Source organism: Muntiacus reevesi, chromosome 6, assembly GCF_963930625.1.
Source record: "Muntiacus reevesi chromosome 6, mMunRee1.1, whole genome shotgun sequence".
Lineage (NCBI taxonomy): Eukaryota > Metazoa > Chordata > Mammalia > Artiodactyla > Cervidae > Muntiacus > Muntiacus reevesi.
Genome location: NC_089254.1, coordinates 20,985,899 through 21,008,752, shown reverse-complemented (window position 1 = coordinate 21,008,752; position 22,854 = coordinate 20,985,899). Strand labels below are relative to the sequence as shown.

The following is a 22,854-nucleotide window of genomic DNA, read 5'->3' as shown; positions in this document are numbered from 1 at the left end:
TTACAACCAAAAAAGGATAGTCCATTCTTTAGCTCAGCCTGCTAGAATCAGATACCATCAATTGGAAAGCTTAGACAGCAGACATTTAAGTCTCACAGTTCTATAGGCTGGAAAGTCCAAGATCAAAACTGCCAGCAGATTCATTTCCTGATGAGTCTCCTCTTCCTGGCTTGCAGATTGCTACTTAGGCACTGTGTCATCATGTAGCAGAGAGGACAGAGCTCTGGTCTCTCTTTCTCTTCTTAGAAAGATACTAATTCCACCATGAGGGCCCCAACCTTATGACCTGGTCTTATTCTAATTACCTCTCAAAGCTCTCCTCTCCAAATACCATCATGCTAAGCATTAAAGCTTCACAATGGACTTTAGGGGACTTGATCATTCAGTCCATAAAGAGTGCAGTATCCTATTTTAAAGGTACATAGGGCATCATTTTTGTAAGTTACCATATACCTTGCAATGGACTTGTGGAATATTTGTTTAATATTTAAGAAGTTGTTAATATATGTTACTTTCTCCCCTTTAAATTATATTTCAAGTTGTTAAAGTTGGACAGTACCTTTGAATTCTAATTTCAATATTGCCAATATGATACAGTTCAGTTTTGCTTGAATAGTTAAATAGTAAATCCATCTTCTGAATGGGTGTGGTCTAAAGAACTATAGTAACTGTGTAACGAGGCTGATGAAAAATTAACCTGTGCCTTTCAAAATGTGTTATACTGACTTCCCAGTTGCTGCAATTAGGTTGACACATCTGCATATGTCAGTCATTGCTGTCACAAGTATGATCTCCAGATATTTTGTTTTATTGTCTTTAGTTCTTGCATCCTTGCTGGCAATTTATTAATCTTTTTTAGAAAATTTAATGTTTTTATCACTGAATCATTGAGTGCTTAGTTGACTTACTGATGTTGAACAAATAGCACATTAGAAAATACTTTATGCGATTTAAAGACAATGCGAAAAACATTTCATAATCCTTTTATTCAGCATCTATGATCCACAGATTGTCCTTTAAGAAGGCCTCTAGAACTCTTCATTGCTTAATTCAATATAACATAAATGTTGTGAAAATAAAAGAAGCTTTGTAAGTGAAAAGGCAACATGATTATGCTCTAATAAAGCCTGACATTAATTATGACATGGGAAATGGAAGGTCTATTAGTCATAATTATAATTACAGGAATGCAATTTCAACTGCTGAGTATTTAAGCTAAAAATTACAAAATATTATGTTAGTAGAGTAGAAATTTTTATGAAGAGAAAGGAAAAAAAACTTGGATCAGAGGGCTCTGAAAAGATAAAAAAACAATTGATATTTAGGGCCAATTTGATGAACCAGTACAATATGATCATGATTATAATATTAAGTTCTCAACAGTCCAGTACAATAATAGATGTAATTATCTATTATTATTGTTTTCCTTCTCTGTGTCTCTAGCCTAATATCGCTGCACAAAGCAGGGACACAGACTTTTTGTTAGTTGGTTGGGTTTTACTGAATCCAATCTGATTTCTTATTTTTTTGCCCCTGTGGCCGAGTGACACCGTAAAAAGAATTGAATAAGCACTGTGTGCTTCATCCATATGAAGTGCATCCAATACAGTGCTCTATTTAAATAAAATTGTTGCTGTTTTCCCATTTTCATACTCACAAATGAGGTTTTGCAGATTCTGAATGCCCAATGAGGTAAATATTTTAGATATTCGCAACAACGTATTTTGTTAGAATTTATGTGTTCATTGATTGGTCTTTTGTTTTGGTTTTGGATAGCTAAGGGTAGTATTTTTAGGAGAGTGGTGAACACATGAAACTAGTTTAGCTCAAGAAAATAACAGCACAAAATATTCATACACTTTGATCAGGTTTTTTCACTGTCAGAAAATTATGGAAGGGAAGACACATGATGAATATTTAGTGGTGGAGGAATATCATAGAGTAATTGGTAATGTAAGTTACAGTTCTCAATAGCAAATATTGTGCAGTCTTTAGAAATCAGACTTTTAATAATATTTAATGAAATGAGACTATTGAGTAAAAAAATTATACATGTCAACTGTGGCTCAGGCAAAAATAAGACCCAGGATAGAAATACTGTAGCACTATATATGCCGTGATATTATCGTCAGTATCTACTTTGTCTGTAAAGTGCTTTGTCTTTTAATTGTGCTTAGTAGAGCTTTTCTAATCAGACAGAGTACGTATTAAATTGTCAAGTATCAACCAATTTAGAGTTGAAGAAGAAAAGTGTCCAAGTTAATCACATCAGTCCCATAAGTAAAAAGAAGGCTAAATAAAGAAAGACATAGTCTCATTTGTTGCAAACCTGGCTTTGTATTCCTTTGTTTCCAGGGCTGCCTTAGAGAGAATGAATATGATACTTGGTCAGTTTCAGGTTCATCCTTGCACTGTGCTGGCAGCCCCATTATTTAATGCTCTTATGTTACTTTACATGTGGGGTTGTCACTAAAAATCTTAACCCAGTAGTTGATTGGAGAGGTGATACCTTAATAAAGTGTTTTTAACACTCAGGGCCTATTCTGTTACTTTAATTAATTTGAAAAGCTGCCTCCCCACCATGTGGTGGAGCAGTTTTAGCCAGGAGCTGGGAATGAAGAAGGGAAAGAACTTTGAGAGACAGAAGAGTTTCTAAAATAAGAAAATTGAGGAAAAGCACATGCTTGTAGCTTTAGGAGGGAAGGAAGTAGTTCAGGAGGGTGGGGAAGAAAGCTGGGATCATGTTTTCTAAGGAAAATGTTTCTGTATTTTGTAATTGTGTTTTTTAGGCTCATTCCCTCTGGTACTGATGAGGCCTTCTTTCAGTCTGGAGGCATGTCACATGTATGTGTTGTCAAATGCAGCATTCTTTTCAGTTGGGAAATTGACACAAATAGCTGTTTCATAGAATCATAAGTCTTTAAGCTCATGAAAGCTCTTGGGGATCACCTCATTGAAATTCCTTCTTTACACTCCACTGTAGAGATAGAATGTCCAAGGCTCATTCAAGTTAACTTACCATCAGTTGCAGAGTTCTTCTGTGAAACAGCCTTGGTTTTCTTATTCTTAGTTAGTGTACAGTTCACAGTCTTTCCATATAATTGTCCAAAGTAAAGTTCTTTAATTCATAATTTGTTAGATGTCGTATTTATTCTTTTCTCTAATTTTAGCCTGAATATTTGCATTTGATTTTAAAAAGCTCTACATGATGCAGGGTAATGAAAGCATTTGCACTAAAACCTAAGGTATGCTTTTCCTAATTTGAAGGCATTTATTTCATGTTAGATAATCCTCAGATTTTATTCTGATTGTTAGGTACTCACTGTTGTAAGATAGGAAAATATAAAACCTCAAATGATATTTTGGATTAAAATGTGTTCTGTCTCCTTTTTAAAAATACACCATAGACATCATCAAAATTTGAGATTGTCAGATAAGTGACTTTTCCTAATAGTTCTTCTGAAAAAGGATGAATGATAATTAGAAGGAAAGGTAACAAATCAGTGTCATAGCCAGCTCAAGAATTCTTTGATTATGTAAACTTTGAGTTTGTCTGAGCCTTCTTTCTTATTGCACTTCACTCTTTGAAAACACTTGATCGCTTGATGGCTTAAAATACAAGAGTCATTTTCAAACTGGTATCAGCTCAATCTATTTTTTAATAGAAAACTTACGAAGAACTGTAATATGTAAAGAAAACTTACATTTGGAAAAATAAGATGGGCCTTTTCTCACTTTCATTTTTAAATCCAAGCAACCCTTTCTATGTTCACCATATACTTCTTCATCATCTGAGGACTTAATGAATGCCAGTAGACAAACCTTCAAATTTAGAGAATAATTATCTGTTCTTAGCATGTATAAAAATTATATGTAGGCAGAGAAATGATAGAATAAATGCAAAATATTTAGCTCATGTTAAATATGTTAAAAACTAGCAATGTGTTTAACTTTCAACTGTCAGAACTGACAAATATATCTGGTACTCACATAGGCCCAAGCTGGCACTGCAGCCATCAGAGTTAAATAGTCTTGGGTTTCTGAAATGTGAGAGAAAATTTTTATGTTGTAAATGTTATTCTGTGTTTTGCTGTGTTGATGGGTACTCATCTTAAATAGCAAAGAAAATAGAGAAATCATTCCTAACATTGCTCTTCGTAAGCATTCTTGGAATTTTCCTTGTAAAATTTAGAATATGCTGTTAAATTTATGGGATGAAATCAATAGCTGGTAGAGCAAGAAAAAGATAATTATTTTCTGCAGCCACATAGAAATATGAGTAAACAGTGCTTTATTGGGTTGAAGACAGGGCCTCATCAACTGGTTCAACTTGCTCAAAATTGAAAACAGTTCAGAAGGCTAAATTTACTCAGTAGTTTATTTCTAAATTATTACTATTCTGATTGTTACTACCACTACACTACTACTACTGTAGTAATATCTCAGGAATTCTGTCCTCAGGATATCTTATTTTTTTTTTTATTGATTCCTTTATAAGAGGAGATATGTGTTTTAGGGAACTTGGCCTCATATATGTTTTATGATAAATATTCTTACATGCTTAATGAACAATTGGTTTATACATAAGTAAACAACCAAAAATATCATTCAAGAAATAATAAGGAGTGGAGTGAAGGCAAAAGAGAACTGTTGAAAATGCTAATTAGATTTAGATGGAATAGTGAGAATAGAAGGGCTCCTGATACTTATTTTACACTTCCAGGTTGACCATAAAGCTTTGTCGTTTCCAAAATGGAAGGCCCCGAGACTGATAATTGTAACTTTAATTTTTAAAAAGATGAAATAATGACAATTGTAAATATTCAGCTTTACTTCATTATTTTTACTTACATATCTTTGAACCACCATGAAAACTAGTTCTAAATACTGAATTTTTTTTTAGCCTTGAAAAAAGAATATTATTCAAGAATTAATAATTGAATATATATTGACTCTTCAGTATTCTTCTTCTGTTCTGTATTCTCTGTGGATGACATAATCTAGGTTTCCTTATCATCTCTCCTCCTGGCTATGTCAACTATTTTAATTTTAGTTCAAAGTTAAATATGGTGGTAACTTTATTTATTTTCTGTCATTCTATTTGGCAGATATTAGAAATTAGAAGATAAATATTAAATTATTATAACATCGTATTAGGAAATCTTGCACACATTTAAAACCAAAGACCATGCATTTTTCGTGTTCCTTCTCATTCCTTCTTCTGTAGCATAGTGAAGATTCCTTGAGAAATCAGTTAAAGATCTATTCAGGGATTGTTGACTGCAGCCATTTCACAAAATGGCTTCAGGTCACTGGAAGAAAGAAGGATTTTCTTCCTTTCAGAGTCAAGGACCAAGTTACAGATGGCCGATAAAACCCATGATATGCTTTACCAGTAGTTGGTAGTGGACTGAGTCTTTACAAATCGTTCCCTTAATTGCTCATAAATAGCTTTCTTCCCTCCTAAAAACTCTAGATATTTTTAAGTATTGCCATCTTTAGTAATTTCCAGTGTAGTGATGACTATGGTTCCATGAACTCTGGCTTTTTGTACCTGATATTTAACACTCCCAAAGGCCAAGCCTTGGCCCTACTCCATGACAGAACATCGTTTGCCTATGGTCACATTTTCTCCGGAAACATGGCCACTGATTTTTTTTTCCCTCTTAACATTAAAATTGTCACTCAAAGAACTGGAAAATCACTTGGGAATTTAAAGGAATGAGTTATTGGATTGTTCAGAAAATAGTAACATCTTACCTGTTTCTCTGACATCCAAAGATAATTTTCTTTTATTCAGCCAGTTACTTGTGGATTAGTAGGTCACATAATCTCTGATTTTTAGGTGCTTCAAATGTGAAAAGTGATGGTGGCGTCTTCCCAATTGATCTTGTTATTATAACAGAGGTCATGGATTGGCCTCACAACTTGACATTGCCTTTTTTTGCTTATCAGATCTCATATGAGTTTTCCTAATTCAGTTCTGAGTGAAAATGGCAAATCTCTCCAAGATTTGGTCCACTCTGTCAGTTTTTCTAAGAAATACTTCAGTATGCTCTAAATCTACAGTTACAGTAAGTGGCATTGGCTAGTGATTTGATTTGAGAATTGAGACCATGGTCTGGATTTACTCTTTATGCATTAACACAGGTCAAATGGACAGGGACTGCATTTTAAGTCAGTAATGGAAGGCTGAAGGCTGTTTTAAACCAATCATATCAGTTTTACCCATGACTGATTGATCCCTAGAGGCAGAGCCCTGTAAGCATTTCTCTTACATGAATGGACTCTATAGAGCCTGGAGTTTCATTCATAAAATGGAGACTGAAAGGAAAAACATACAGACGCACACACACACAGACACACTCTGACTCTCTGGAATGTCCATTTATACAGAGCTGAAGGGTGTAGTGTTCCATCAGCTGCTGCCTCTGCCAGTTGCCTGGAAGTAATGATTAATGCTCATTGGTCCTGCCTGCATGTAACCTGACACTATTTATGGCCGTTCAGTGTTCATAATGTATAGTGAACGGAGAAGACAACATTCTCAAATCAGAAACATAAACAGGAACTTGTGGGTCTGAATTCCATTCAAATATGTCATTTCAGCCACACAGTGTTTGTCTAACTTGGATTTTACAGGCAGGAAAGGGGGAAGGGAGGGATGGTTGGCTTGTGAGTTGTACTAGCATGAAAAAAGGGAATTAGAATGGGGAGGGGAGTGTACTTTTTTAGGGTGGGATTTTTAGTTTCTTTTTAAAGAAAATGACCACGATGCTTAGGCCCAGAAATGCTTATTCCAAGTGGGTGAAATGAATATACAACTGTTTTCACATGTGCAACTTAAGATTTGCAATTAAATGAGACAGTTTAAGGATGTACATTTGAATCTCTCCCTGTGTGTGTTTCATAAAAGTGAATAAGAGAGGGCAGATAAATATTTTTTTACGAGTGTATATATCTGAGTATATATTTTTAGGTTTGGAATATTGTTACAGAATTTTTTATACTCTATCCTTTAGTGACTTACTTATTTAATAGTTTAGAGAAAAAGGAGACTTTGTATTTCATGAAATATTTTTACCTAACATGTGTATAACTTAGTGGAAATCTTTTCAAGGAAGTTTTGTCAAATTAAATGGCTCATTATTGTTGTTATCCTGTATGTGCATTTTCTATTGAATTGCTTCTAATACAGTCTTGAAAATTTTACAGAGACAGTTATTCAAAGGCACATGTGAAAAACAGAGCCAGGCAAAGCTAAAAGAATGACATGCATGTGTCATTGTGATGGATTTACTGTTCTCTGAAGTTTAGAAAAGTATCCTTAAATGTTCCTTTCTGCTCACCCTTCCACTCAGTGTGGGCGCTCACAGTTCACTGTTTTCATTCACTTGTTTATATTATTCTTAGTGTTAGAAAATAAAACCACCCACTTTGTATGACACTGGGAACATTATACTGAACCCTGGGCCTGTTCGCTGTTTACTGCTGGTGTCATGCCGAGCGGGTGGTGTTACCTCTTTTGTCCTCAGCTGCGTCATTCATAGCAAGGGACAGAGGATCCCCATACCTCTGGCGTTTTTGTGCTGCGGTCCACGGGGCCGCAAAGAGCTGGACACGAGTGAGCGACTGAACTGAACTCACTGAAGGATTCAATGACTGTGCTTGTAAAACGCTCAAGTACTAAGGGTCCAGGCAATTATAAGAAGGATTTCTGCTGGTATGATTTTTATCCTCTCGAGATTTCCTCAAAGATTGTTGCTAGTTCTTGAATGAAATGCCAGCGTGATATCTAACATTTACAAATACACTTTGGTGCTAAAGGATAAGACAGAATAGAGATGTTCTTACGTTAAAACAATCATGTTGTGTATGGCCGATGAGACACTGTAGCATTAGGACGTTTCTAATTTAATGAAACAATCCTACTCAACTTATTACTAGGACTATCCGTGTTCAAAGCAAGTAGATGAAATCATCTGAATCCTGTGGTGATCCAAGGAGAAATGAAAGTGAGAGGACAAATTCATGGTATGTTTTTTCAGATCACGTGGATTCCAGAAAGGGAACAATTCAGTATTGAAGCTCATCATAAAAAATTCCCCCACCTCAGAAATTGTTTCATGGCTTGTTTGGGCAGCTAATGGTATCTTTTCTTTTAAACTTCTACTAGTTGTCAGAAGTTTAAGACTAATATTAAGAAATAGTCAAGGTTAAAATTGTGCTTATTTTATATAACTGCATTTCCTATCATTTCTGCTTTATTTTCAACTCTTGACAACGAAACCTCCACAGGCTTGTAAAACTTGTAAAACAGTGAGCCAACTAGATCACAATAAGCCAATCCTGTTTGAATGTGGTTGTTATTTGTATAGGATATTGTCCTCACCCTAAAAACAGATGCTTCCAAGAGAAGTTTGTGGTAAAAGTCTATGCTGTTATTTTAGATTATGTTGTTCAGTCACTCAGCCATGTCTTACTCTTTGTGACCCCATGGACTGCAGCACGCCAGGCTTCCCTGTCCTTTAGTTCTTTTAGATTATGTAGCCTTTAAGTTTTAAAAGCATCTGACTGCAGATCACTGTTTTATGCTTTTTTTTTTTTCTTTTGTAAAGCTTTGCAAACACTATTCTGGGCGTACAAAGACTGACATAGTTCTCTTTCTGTCCTCAAAAACATAATCTCCTATATCATCAGGAGATTTAGTACATCTGAACTGTGACAAAAGAAATATCTCTGCAGATTTTACATTATTTATCTTTACAGTTTACTAAAAATCCTAATGACAAATTTCCCATCTAAGTGTGAATGAAGTAAAACTCCAGCTTTTCTGCCTTCTTCACATGAGTTTCAATGACTATGTTGTTACATTCACATAGAGATTTTGTGAGTGACAACAGACACCTCTTATAAAACTTGACTTTTTTGCCATCACACTTGATTTTGACACACTTTAATTCAAACATACTAATACTGGGCCTTATTTTTAGAACTAATTATTTTCAGGTTTGTTACATAATAGAAAGATTGTAAAGGGTGTAAAAAAAAATTCTCACATTAGCATCTTTTTCAGGGAACTTGATAAAATATGTTTTATTGATCAGCTACAAAAATCTATTCATGTGGCAAGTGGATATGCAGAGTCAAAGGATGCTACACTAGTATGTATGTGAATAGTTTTGCTTTTAAATACATCCTTATGAAGTTTATGTTATTTATGTACCCTGGAAAACCTTCAGATTTTAAATGTTAAACTGTGAGTTTGCCAGGAAATGAGTAGAAACAAAAAAATTAAATTTAAGACAGACAAAACTTAGGCAAGATCTGTCATAATACTCATGTTTCTTGAATGAAGGTGATGTCATTAGTTCTTGGTACAGCTCAATATTTTTTGGGTAAATGTTTTTGCAAAATTTATTTAAACTGCTATGTTTACATTGAAATGCACACACACACAAACATATTTCTCACCAAGTACCTGTTAATTTCTGATGTATGTCAACACACTCATTTTGGCCCTGGGCTTTTAATGTGCTAAATTTTCCACCGTCATCATTATACATTAAACAAATTTAGGTGGACTTGATTTTCTCACATCACCTCCTCAAGGAGTGAGTTAATTACGTGTGTAATCAGTCCATCCCTGCATTGCACACTGATATGAAAGTAAAAATCACATTAAAATACAACAGCCAATGTTGTACTATTTTACTGGGATTTCTCATTGACTTTTAGAGATTTGAGTGCTTAATTAAGTTATCACACCGGTTATTTTTTTTAGGAATTTAACTACAAGCATCAAATGAAAGCGAGGTGCTTTTCCTCTTAATTAGAATTTGCAATCTGGAGTGTTTTCAGGTTTGTACACTATTTTATAACAAACAGTTTCAAGACATTATAGGGATGCCTCATAGAAATGTGGCAGATAGTTCCTCTCTGATCTGGCCTGTTCAGCTCCTAGAAACTTTAGGCAAACCATGCCCTGAAGAGGAACCTTCATTCTCTGCAGGGTAGCACTTAGGCAAACCAGAAAAGTACCTGGCAAATGCACAGCAGCCCTTCGTGGGCAGATCTTTGGTATAGCTTCCCAAATCAGTGTTATGTTTCCCAATGCAGCTGGAAGTGCAGGTCAAGAAACAGAAACTGAGTTTTTAGTTTCATACCTTCATATCTTTATTTAAAGGAAATTTTAACAGTGTTACTAAAGGTGAAGATTAATCAAGTCAGGTGGTTTAGGGTGTTGGTTTACTCTTAACTTCCCCCACAGTGATTAGGGCATTAAAATAACAACAGTGTTCTGCTGCTTTGCGTTTTTGCAGCATATTAGATCAGCTTTTTCATCACCATGAACTCATCTGTGACAAATTATAAGCCGTTTAGTTTCTGCAAACTAATTTGGCTGTGTCTTTATGTCATGCTCTTTGATCCATAAGTTTCAAAATTTAAAAAAAATCCTTTATCCTAAATTTAATATACATGATTCAATTTACAGACTGAATTTAAAATTTTTTAAACGAAAGTCCAAATATAGCAACAAATATTGGGGGATAATACTGCAAAAAGGAAGCTCAAAAGAAGTACCTCCAAATATTTTGAAAATATAATGGAGCATCTCACTTAAACCTTACACATCATAAATTTATAATGAATTTAAAATCAGTATTTTAAATATCACAGGTTAATATATTTATGAAGAATATTACTGAGTAAGCACTGAATAAGCAATATCAGCCATCTCAGTAGATACCTTATATAAGAATAAAAAATTAAGATACAAAAATAATTTTGATACATACTTACTTTTTGTTGTAAGTACTGTCATTCACACACTTTAAATACTTGTGAGATTCACTTAAAAATAGATTCTGTTAATAATAAGTACCTTGTATTGAATTCTTAGTGTTCTCAGAAACTGGGCATAATGTTATCCATGACTTGTTCCGTATGGTCTTATCTCTGAAGGAAATCACTGTGATTCCCATTTTACAGATGTGGAGGTTGAGAGAGATGTTAAATAACTAACAAAATGTTTTGCTCCCACAAAATATCAGAACTGAGATTTCAAAACTAGGTCTCTTAGATGACAAGGTATATGTTTGTAATCACTGCCATACTAATGATCCTAAGATTATAATTATGGATGCATATTAAGACTGTAAATATTCAGTCGTCTTAACATTTGTGCATAGGCTAAACTGCAGCTTATGATTGTCACTGAATTATAAAAGTTTTTTCATGAATAAACATAAATGAATATGTATGAAATGCCTCCATTCCCTGCTACAAAACATTTGCCTTTGAAGTCGCCACTTGGCTAGTTTGGATCTGAGTTGAGCATTTAGCAAAAGTTAAAATGTAATGCCAAACTTCATTGGTTGGATTTTTTATTAGATAAGGTAGAAATGAAAGCAGCAGGCAATTTAATTAGCAGTAATTTTTCTGGGCAAGTCATTACTTTGATGAACTTCAGAGCAATGTTTATGGCTCCTAATTAACCATGTTAGTCATTTGATTGAATAATCACTTTGGAAATGTTTCTACAATTTGATTAGAGTCTGACCCACTCTGATGGTCATAAATTAACTGATATCACTTTAGGATAACATGACTTTAGTTACTTTAGGGAAATAAACTCCTCTTAACCATATTTTTTTTAGGCTTCTCTTTTCTGTGTAAAGGATGCTGAATTTAAAGACAGACTGAATTTAGACAATGCGGCCGAGTGTCTCAATTTCAAGAGCTAGATGTTAATTTTATTTACTCTGAGGTGTAATAAATAGTATAAGAACTGGCATAAACACAAATATATTCTCATATATGCATTTTTTTTTCTAAATTGCTGTTTGGTCCTTTTTTTTTAGAACTTAGATCCCAAGTTGAGCCTTTGGAAGTGTAATGGAAGCCTGGCACCAGGTGTATTTTATGTCATTAATTTATGGTGAATTTTAAATTAGTATACTTTAAACGTCATAGATTAATAAGTAGAATTTATGAAAAATATTAAAGCACAGCAGAAAACAATAAATCGTCCAGTTCAGTAAATACCTGAGTGTTAGTGAAATGACCCATCGAATCCTATCTTTGATGTCCAATGTCTAGTTTTCCAGAATTATGCTTGTTTCGTGTGATGTTGGAGTACTTTTATAAACTGGCCCTTCAGCTTTCTCAGAAATGCTTGAACTTCTCTTCTCCCCCTCTGGGGAGGAAGGACTACATTTAGTCCCACTTATATATAATAGAGTTTAACCTGTACGTTTTCTAGCTGCCTCCAGAGCCAGCCAGCTGTTTTCACAGCCACACTGCAGCTGAGCAGCAGTCAGTAAAAGTATTTTGTGGCAGGATGTCAACATCAGTTCAACAAAATGCTTGCCTCTAAGCAGCTGCTGAGCTGATGGCAGAGTCATTAACACAGTCCCTTCCAGGCCCAGCTGCATGAGGGACCTTATGCCTTGGCAATAAATCAAAATAACATTAAACATTAATTTGAAGTATCATTGGTTAAAAAGTTGGGATAAAATGGATTGCTAATTATTTAGTGACCCAGAAGATCAGCTCCATTGCAACCCTATTATAAGCACTGATATCAGAAAACAAGGTTTAACCCTGCCTTTTATAGGGTTGGAACTATAAACTGCATAATACTTTAAAGAAGGCGCAGCACAATAAAATGTTTGAAAATGAGTTTGACACTATTTTCAGCTTGTAAACTATTGATTGCTAGATGCTTTTCAATGTTATTGCTATTAAGGATCACCATTAAGATATTTTTGACTAAGATTTTATAATGTATTTTTTTTCCTGTGAAATGATATCTCATATTTTGGTTGACATTTATCACCTGGCAAATTTTTAGAAACTCAGATAGACTTTAAAAATGGGAAAAAATAAATAAATAAATAAAAATGGAACATTCCGGACCTAAAAAGAATGACATCTGGGCTAAATAATGGTCATTATCTATTATAGCATGAAAGTTTATAGACTGATAGTTAAAAAGAGAGAAGAGCCTTTAGATTCCAATTCACTTAAATGCTATTACTTGTTCAGAAGTTATATGATTACTACAAGGAGTGGAAAGGAGGTTGTATTCTTATATTAAATAGCAACCTTGTCATATATATTTTGAACATCTATTTTTGTATGTGCTCAGTTGCTCTGTCATGTCCCACTCTTTGCGACCCCATGGACTGTAGCCTGCCAGGCTCCTTCCTCTGTCCATGGGGATTCTCCAGGTAAGAATCCTGGAGTGGGTTGCCATGCCCTCCTCCAGGGGATCTTCCCAACCCATGGACAGAACTCAGGTCTCCCACATTGCAGGCAGAGCCCCCAGGGAAGCCCCCCCAACCCTTTTTTTTATATATGCTTATTTTTTTAGATATTGCTTTAAAATTTTTAGTAATACATACAGAATATAGAATCAACTTAATCATGTTTATGCATCTATGGAAACTATATATGTTATATTCAGATTTGGACCCAAGTTTTAGGTACCTACAACTTATAAAATGTGGAACCTGAAAGAAAAAGTAAATGAAATGACATATACAAAATTAGGCTTAAGGTCTCAGCAGCACTTTTGCAATTGGAGGGTCTTAAGGTTGAAACTTCAGTCTTCACCGTGAATTGACCTCTGGTTAGGTGAGTGAACTTCCAAACTGAGAGTCAAAGAACAGCAGACTCAGATAACATGTGACCCACTCCTCTATTTTATATAAACTTAGAAAATGGCTTATCTAAAGTCATATAACTTTATTAGTAGTAAATGAAGGACCTGAATTTTTATCTTTTGTCTCTTAAATCTGTAAGTCTTTCCTTTTCCCCGTATCTAAGCTGCCCATCACTTCCTGGGAAATAGATGGGGAAACAGTGGAAACAGTGTCAGACTTTATTTTTTTGGGCTCCAAAATCACTGCAAATGGTGATTGCAGCCATGAAATTAAAAGATACTTACTCCTTGGAAGAAAAGTTATGACCAACCTAGACTGCATATTAAAAAGCAGAGACGTTAATTTGCCAACAAAGGTCCATCTAGTCAAGGCTATGGTTTTTCCAGTGGTCATGTATGGATGTGAGAGTTGGGCTGTGAAGAAAGCTGAGCACTGAAGAATTGGTGCTTTTGAACTGTGGTGTTGTAGAAGATTCTTGAGAGTCCCTTGGACTGCAAGGAGATCCAACCAGTCCCTCCTAAAGGAGATCAGTCTTGGGTGTTCATTGGAAGGACTGATGCTGAAGCTGAAACTCCAATACTTTGGCCACCTGATGCAAAGAGTTGACTGATTGGAAAAGACCCTGATTCTGGGAGGGATTGGGGGCAGGAGGAGAAGGGAATGACAGAAAATGAGATGGCTGGATGGCATCACCAACTCGATGGACATGAGTTTGGGTAAACTCCGGGAGTTGGTGATGAACAGGGAGGCCTGGTGTGCTGTGATTCATGGGGTCACAAAGAGTCGGACATGACTGAGTGACTGAATTGAACTGAACTGAAGCTGCTAAACACATTAGATACACAGCCATCACTATGATTCAAGTTTAACCATTAACCAAGTTTTATTTTCTCAGAAATGAATTAAGTTGGTCATACAAGTAAGGCCTTGCTCTTAGGGTAGCAATCCTGTTTGCTATTGGATTTCTCCTGTTGGATTTGTTGCTGTTGAATTTGTTGCTGTTGAATTTTTCTTTTATAGCTTTGCATATGGCCTGTGGGCTTAACAAAATGAAAAGTCAGTCTTGTTTTTGTTTAAAGAAAAAAAAATTAGCAGTCATCTTACTAGGCTGAAGTAATTGTAAGAGACATAACAATTTTCTCTTTTCATGATGATTTCTTGCCAATGTTCATGAAATAAACTATGAACGAGTCTTTTATTGATCTTGCTTTGGTTGCCACTGGGTAGACAAATTTATTCCATACATGTCCTGAAATGTCTTTGAACTCATGGTGCTATTTGTTTTGAGGACACCATCACATTTATGTGCTGTTGCTTAGCCAACCTTTAGTTTAGTAAGGTTAGTGTGGGTAAAACTTGGAATTCACACACCTGTTCAGGAGAATCACTGTTCACCATGATATGGTTCTCATCCCCACGTCTCTTGTGCAGGCCCCACCTGCAATGTTAACTGTGTGTTGACAAGTTCCCCTCAGGAGACTTGTGTGTGTTTCTGTTACTTTCCTATCTGCACTCTGTCCACTGATAACAACACATTTTCAGCTCCAGACTTCTCTTTGACCGATGTTGTTTCCTCTTTCAGAAGTGCCTAGCTGCCACTCCATTTATATGAGGCAAGAAGGCTTCCTGACTCATCCCAGCAGAACAGAAGTTAAGTTTTCCATTATTGAAATTCTTGTAAATACTTGTCAACATAATCAGCCCTCCTCAGGATGCTGTCACATTATCATGATATACGGGAAAAATCACTTAGGTCCACTAAACCATTGTTTTAAAACTCTCTGAAGCAAAAGGAAGATTTTTCGGGTCATGATCTCTTATATTTTGTTAACATGAGTCATGTGCATATAAACAGCTGATAAGTGAATTTCTCTGTTCTTTTTTTTGCCAACAACCACATCCTTTTAAAATAGAACATGTGCTTTATAGATCACCCACCTTACTGCTGTCTGCTGAAATGTATCTTCAAGGAATTTTCAGTTTTGCTTTAGAGAGCTAAGTTTTTGTGTTGAGATAAAATGCAGTTGATTTAAATACAATCACATTTAAATATCCTGGATTTTACATTTGGGGACAAGTAATTGTTAAGCCTCACACAAGAGGCTTAGAAAAGGTGTTTTTCTCATGGATGTGTTATAGTAACTTCGGTGGCAAAGCTTGTTCTAATGGGCATGATATTCACGAGGTAATGTATGAAAGTTCCTTTATCTGGATAGACTAACCTTTAAAGGATTTCCTGAATTATGTGCACGATCCTTGGTGTCAACACTGTGTGTCTTCAATGAAATGACTTGGATCCATCCTTCTAGGTTGAGTCTAACATTGGTTGTTTTGCATCAATAGAAGTTAACCCCTGTGTTGAAAAGATAATAAAATGAGATGGTAAATCCAGAATATACAAGACCAAAATTTTGCACAAATGCAATTTCATTGTTGTTGTTGTTAATATTACGTACCTACCACAGAGACCAATACTTATGAGAAATAAAACTGTGACTAAATTATGTGAAATTTCTTTCTAGTAATTAAAGATAACAGCAATTAAATGAAAGTCCCACAGTCAAGGATATTTGGGGGAGAAAATGATTGGAGAAAGCCATCAATTTATTTTGCATTTTTTCCAAGGATTTAGCAATAAAGGAAAATTCTTTTTTTTTTTCCAATCTGACTTGTCTATTAAAGATGAAATCATGAGGTTAATGCAGCTAAATATTTCTGTAAAGGAGTGCGGGGGTAAACTGTATTTGTTTAAATTCATCAGGATCATAATACAAGATAAATGTCAGTAATTCTGATTTTGCTCTCATCTGTTTGAATAATGAAACTTGGAAGAAACCAAAAATAAGATAATTTGTTTTACATCACAGGTTTGCCAGTGTTTACATGAGCATTATTGGCTTAGTAATAATATATATAGCTAACTTTCATATATTACCGTGTGCCAATCACTGTTCTAAAGTTGCATATATTGAACCATTCAGTCCTCACAACAGCCCTATAAGATAGGTGGTTTATTATCATTCCCATTTTATAGATGAGGAAACTGAGGCACAGAGGTTAAATAATCTGTCCAAGGTCACAGAGTGGAAAAGCGATGTCCTTTTCTGCCTCTATTTTTGCATTCATGGTTATATTTTGAATTGTTTGTGAGTTTTATTTCTGTCATGAATAAATGTATCCCATTTTCCCTCCACAGGCTGCATGTTTGAAAAGGGCCCCAGGCAGTTTTATGATGATACCTGTGTCGTCCCAGAGAAATTCGATGGTAGGTTTTTCATTGTGTATCAAGTTTTGATTTCTGTAAGAGTCTCTGGAGAGATCACCCTCGCCTCTCCTGAAAGCAGTCAACATTGCTACTTAAAGATTTTCATGCTCATCACTTACAGTGCACTCAAGTCTCGCTAAACTTCACCTCTTATAAATTCCCTTTCCTTTTCCCATTAAGAAGCTTTTCTCTTTTGTCCTATGAGAGATCCCATTTTTAAAGACAGACAGTATCATTCTTGCTGAGCTTCATGTAGAATAAGAGAGGGCCCTTTCCATTGCCCCACTGAGTACATGCAGCTTGTTGTTTGCGATGTATTGAAAGCTGATCCCGTAATTAACAAAGCGGAGCAGAAAGCTTGCTACTGTGGACGCACAGATGACTAATGTAGCCTTTTGCCTTTTATTGTTCATGAAAAGATGCATTATGGAACACAGGAGCAACATAGCTGCCCATTTAGTGATTGTGCATCCTCTTTTTTTTTTTTTCCTTTGGAAGATGTTCGTTACTAATGTGACATTAGTTTGTAATTGCTCCAAATGGATTTAGGAAAGCATTACCTTTTTAATATCACTTGCTGTGGCAATGAAAATGAAAACATCACCCCCACACGTTAGAAAGGGGTAAGGGGTGTCAAGTTAGAGAGACTCTTCTCTTGACAAAGATGGCAACAGTCAGCATCTCAAAGGAGGCTTGGGTAAAAAGTGAACAGTTGATTGACTTAGTGGTTCTTCAGAGTGGTCTCCATATTTCCTGCTTTGATTGTTTAACAGGAAACGAGCAGGGGCCTTCTGATTAGCTGATTGCATAAACTTTCGGAATCTTGGCTGTAATGACTTGGTAGCTCTTGGGAGTTTTAATTGTCATTATTTAAACAGCAAAGGATATGCGCAGATTGCTCCTCTATCTCGAATTAGTTGCTTGAAGACTACTCTGTTCTCGATGCTTTTACTACTCTTAGACTTATCAGACAGGATGACCAGTCTTGGGACTATCTGTTTCCTTAGCCTCCCTTTATACTGCTAAATTCATGCCAAGGTCACGGGTTAAACTCCAACTTTCAGTCTTATTCTATAATAGATGTTAGTTTTAATCCTTGAGTTTCAGAGATGTGATGTGTGCTATTGTATTTAGAACCATTAGCAGAGCATCAAAATGCTTAAAATCTAGGTTTTTTTCTCTTGAAATAAAGCAGAAAGTCTACTTTTTAGAATGACCTTCATCAGTTCCTTTCATATTTAGTGAGTTAACTTTTTAAGAAATCACCATAATTAGTATGGGCATATAAGGAAGAAAAATATTTCAAAATATAGACAAGATCAGGGTATAATCTAACAGGGCAAAGACAGAGTCACACTTGTATTTGGGGAAACTAATTGTCTTGATTATTTTTTCCCTTTGATTTTTAAATACTTCTCAGCTTTATACTAAGAAAATACTTTGGGCAAAATAGTATTGGGCTTACATTTTATAAGAAAAAGAGAACAAGAAGAAAGAAAAACAAAGAAATGTTTTTTCCTTGTGCAAGGCCAATATGATCAGTCGGTTTTATAGGCAGAAGCAATCTAAAGGTTAGAACATTTGAGTGCTTCATTTCATCTGCAAAATTATTCATTCGCCCCCCCCATGAAAATTTCTAAATCTCAGAAGGAAAACCTAAAATAAATAAAACTATCACTGAGCAATATGAAGAGACACTTCCATATTCTATAGCTTAGACAAAAACAGCATAATGATTTTTAGCAGCTATTGAGTGAATAATTTTACTTTGATTTTTTAAAGTATTTTTTTCTATCATTATTTTAAGAGGTGTAGTTCTGTCTTCTGACCAAAAGAAAGTTTTTAAAAAGCTTGTGATTTGGGCTGTTTTATAATTCACTCTTCGTGTTAGTGTATCGCCTTAAGTATATTCTTGTCTAAATTGTTTCTAAACAATTTCCCTCTGCATGAAGGAGAGAAATTCATGCATTAATAGTGATATGCTTATAGGACCTTAGACATTCAACTCCCCGTGTGACTGGTTCCACATGTTTTTGAGACGGTTTGCTGGAGCTGGAAGTGTATAATCAGTAGTCATGAAACTGAGTTGTGTGTTTTCTTTGTTCGTTTGTTTGCTTTTGGTAAAATCAAAATATCTGACCAGATTTATACCAAAGAATTGGAAACTGACACCTTTATTGCTGTAATCTATTTAATAGACTTGCAGTTTGTATGTAGCACAAACAATCCTTTCTTGTTTAAAAATACAGATTTACAGAAAACTCTGGTATGTTCATTTTTATGTGTATATGCATTTTTGAATTGGACTTTCAGAAAAAGAAAAACAAGCTAAACTCAAATAAGTGCAATATAAACAATAGATAAAGAAAAATGAGAGAATTTTCACTTGCTGCTAGCTGAGAAAAGCATGGTGGCAATATGAATGTGTGGTAGAAAAATGGCATGATGGTAATCCAGTATGCCTTGCATTACCCATGATCTTTTCCTGATTTTTACTTAGCTCACAGAGTTTAAGCTGCTATTAAATTTGCTTTGAAACATTTGCATTTAAATTTTCAATAGTTTGTCACATGCAAATCAATGAGGTTTTTGTAAATTATAGTTTGCAAATTTTAATTTGTATAAATAAAATGCCTGGAGCTTAAAATTGATTACTCCCTCTCCACTGTTGCTTAAAGTAGGCATATGTGTGTTTGTGTGTATTAGTCGCTCAGTCATGTCTGATTCTGCATCTGAGTCAGACTGAGTCTGCTCAGTCTGTCTGATTCTATCCATGGGCTGTATAGCCTCCCAGGCTTCTCTGTCCATGGACTTCTCCAGGCAAGAATACTGGAGGAGGTAGCCATTCTCTTCTCCAGGGGAACTTCCTGTCTCAGGAACAGAACCCAGATCTCCCACATTGCAGGCAGATTCTTTACCATCTGAGCCACCAGGGAAGCCCTGCTTAGAGCAGTAAGAGATGACATTAACAATGAAGCAAAGAAGTAGGATTAGATACTATAGTTTTTAAAATGTATCTGAAGAAAAAAAAGATACAATGTTTTTATAAGTCAATGACATCTATGCTTTTATTTCGCCCTGTGCATTTATATTGACCTATGTGTGGTTATCTGTAAGTTTGTAGATTATATTCAACCATTTAGCTGTGTTAAATCCCAATTTAATGAAAAAGATGTATTTCATAGAAACTCTTAAATTAGCTGTGGTTTAACAATTTTTAGTGATTATTTTAACGTAAATTTTATATAAATGTCATAATAATGCTAATCCTAGAAACTTAAAATGTTTTTAATTTAGGAGACATAAAGCAAGAGCCGGGGATGTATCGGGAAGGACCCACATACCAGCGGCGGGGATCACTTCAGCTCTGGCAGTTTTTGGTAGCTCTCCTAGACGATCCTTCAAATTCCCATTTTATTGCCTGGACTGGGAGAGGCATGGAATTTAAACTGATTGAGCCTGAAGAGGTGAGTTTCATAGATTCTGTGTAGGGAAATCAGCTATGTCATAATAGAAAGACACATACTTGATTATTGTGCCAAAAATTCATTCTTTAATTTTAAAACTTTAGGGGAACATTTTGAGTGTAAAGGTAGTCCAAAGGGGGAAACAAAAAAGCAGGCATACACGTAAAATAAGAGATGAACATGTTACTGGCTTGTTCCACTTGAATACCTTCCTATAGAATTGATGTTGAAGAACGTCAACTGGAACTGTACTGTGCATGCATGCTAAGTCACTTCAGTTGTATCTGACTTTGTAGGGCAGGACCTGGGACTTCTCTGAAGGTGCATCTAAGTTGGGCATGTTGGGTGGTCTTTGAGAAAGAGAGGAATATGCATCAAGTTCAACTCATTTTGGGGAGAGAGGAATTGTTCTTGAGAATTAGCAGTTATTAATTGGACAGTCTTGATTTTTGGCAGGAGGGTCAGAGAGGAACATTTAGAGAACTAAGTCATGTGTAAGCGGGTTGTAGGGGAGACACAGCTGTGGGGATAAAGGCAGTCAAAGGTCAAGTGGGAAATTCGCACTCCTTAAGTGTCTCTTAGGAGACACAGGCCCATAGGAATATTGTTACCCTTTGATTAATGGTGATACCTGTTTCGAATCAGCTGGGCGGTGCACACGGTCTGGTGGGCTGGGAAGACCCAGAGGAATCGGGTGGAGAGGGAGGTGGGATGGGGGACCAGGATGGGGAATTCGTGTAACTCTATGGCTGATTCATATCAATGTATGACAAAACCCACTGAAAAATAAAAAAAAAAAAAAGAATAAAGTTTAAAATGTCACCGTGATACCTAAGAAATTGCCAAAATGAGAGGACTCTGGATAGAGATACTATGGATAAATGGAGCTCCTTTCATTCTGTTCAGTTGTCTGACCCCCTTCCAACCTGCCTTGGTGTACATACAAATGGAGTATTTTCCTAGAAAACTTCTCAGGTCAATGTTTATTCTTCCTGGGAGTAGCTTTAGATTTAGGCCTACTATTACTATTACAGTGTGACCTACCAAATAGCATTTTGGACCTCAAGAGAAAGCCGACGTTTTTTATTTCTTTACACTTTTAAAAGAATTTTGCCTGTGCTGGGTCTGGGTTGCAGTGTGCAGTCTTCTGGTGTGGTAGCTTGTCTTGTTGTGGAGCGGGGTCTCTAAATCATAGGCTCAGCGGTTGTCACACACCAGCTTTAGCTGTCCCTCAGCAGGCAGAATCTTCCCCGACCAGGAATCGAACCCAGGTTTCCCACGTTGGCAGGCAGACTCTCAACCACTATACCAGCAGAGAAATTTGAAGGGCCGACTTTGATGAAAAGTTTGTGTCTTTTCATAAAAGATGCTTTCTCTCTTTACATTAGCTGAGAAAGCATTGGGAGACTTCTAGCTAACATAGCTATGACTCATATTGGCTATTGTATCTAAACCCCTCAGAAAAGTAAAAAAAAATTCAGAGATATCTATTTTTTTAAACTCAAATTAATTCATTTCATGTAGGTTTGACATCTGCAACATAGGCTAATGGGCCTATATACAGCTTACATTATCTGCTCTGTGAGTCCAAAGTGTATTCAGTCATAATCAGATACTACGTCCTAATTTGATATCCAGAAGATAAGATGATAGTACTTGTAAAGATTTAAGGGATTTATCTGATTGGAAAATGGACTGAATAAAGTATGAAATGAGAGGAACTGATGAGCACAAGTAAGTCTACTCCAGGTTATATCAATGAGAGGGTATGCTTCCATCTTCTTTAGCCCCACACCAAGTATACACAGGTACATGCATACATACCTACCCACACACAGAGGGCTCAGAATCAAAACTGTAACTATCCATTATCAAGTATGGGCTAAGTGTTTGGGTAGTTGAATTTTGTATTGTGTCTAAAACTTAATTTGGCTGTCAAAGGAAATTCATTTTTATGTCAATGTACTTAAATAATGTAAGTGAAAGAACCACAAAAATGTGAAGCACTAAAGATTGAGTCACTTAACATAAAGCAATTTGAAAGCCTGTTAAGTAATGATGAGAATGTGAGCTCTTCATCTCATGAAAGATGTTAATAATCACTGCAAGAGTTGGTTCGTGCTAGACCTTAAGGACGTCCAGCAGGGATTTATCCCAGTTACTTCTGTCCATCTGTGATTAAAGTGAGCAGAAACAGAATTTTTTTATTGTTGCCATGAGCTTCCCTGATAGCTCAGTTGGTAAAGAATCTGCCTGTAATGCTGGAGACCACAGTTCGATTCCTGGGTCCGGAAGATCCCCTGGAGAAGGGAAGGGCTACCCACTCCAGTATTCTAGCCTGGAGAATTCCATGGTATTGTCCATGGGGTCACAAAGAGTCGGATGACCTTCACTTTCACTTTCATTTGTTAAGATGGGGGTATGACTGAATTACATCAGTGATTATTGATCC

The 22,854-nt window shown here is 35.8% G+C and overlaps 1 protein-coding gene across 7 annotated transcripts in view; it reads left to right on the top strand.

Annotated features, from left to right (window-relative positions):
• Positions 1–22,854, top strand: part of ETV1 (ETS variant transcription factor 1) — a 94,683-nt gene that overhangs the window by 60,452 nt on the left and 11,377 nt on the right. For 5 of the 7 annotated variants that reach the window (XM_065938447.1, XM_065938446.1, XM_065938448.1 and 2 more), the window contains 3 exons: positions 15,253–15,321; positions 16,867–16,935; positions 20,233–20,402. In XM_065938447.1, the coding sequence (XP_065794519.1) occupies positions 15,253–15,321; positions 16,867–16,935; positions 20,233–20,402 (308 nt within the window). The remainder of the gene's footprint in view (positions 1–15,252; positions 15,322–16,866; positions 16,936–20,232; positions 20,403–22,854) is intronic. The other 2 variants (XM_065938450.1, XM_065938449.1) reach the window with 1 other exon arrangement.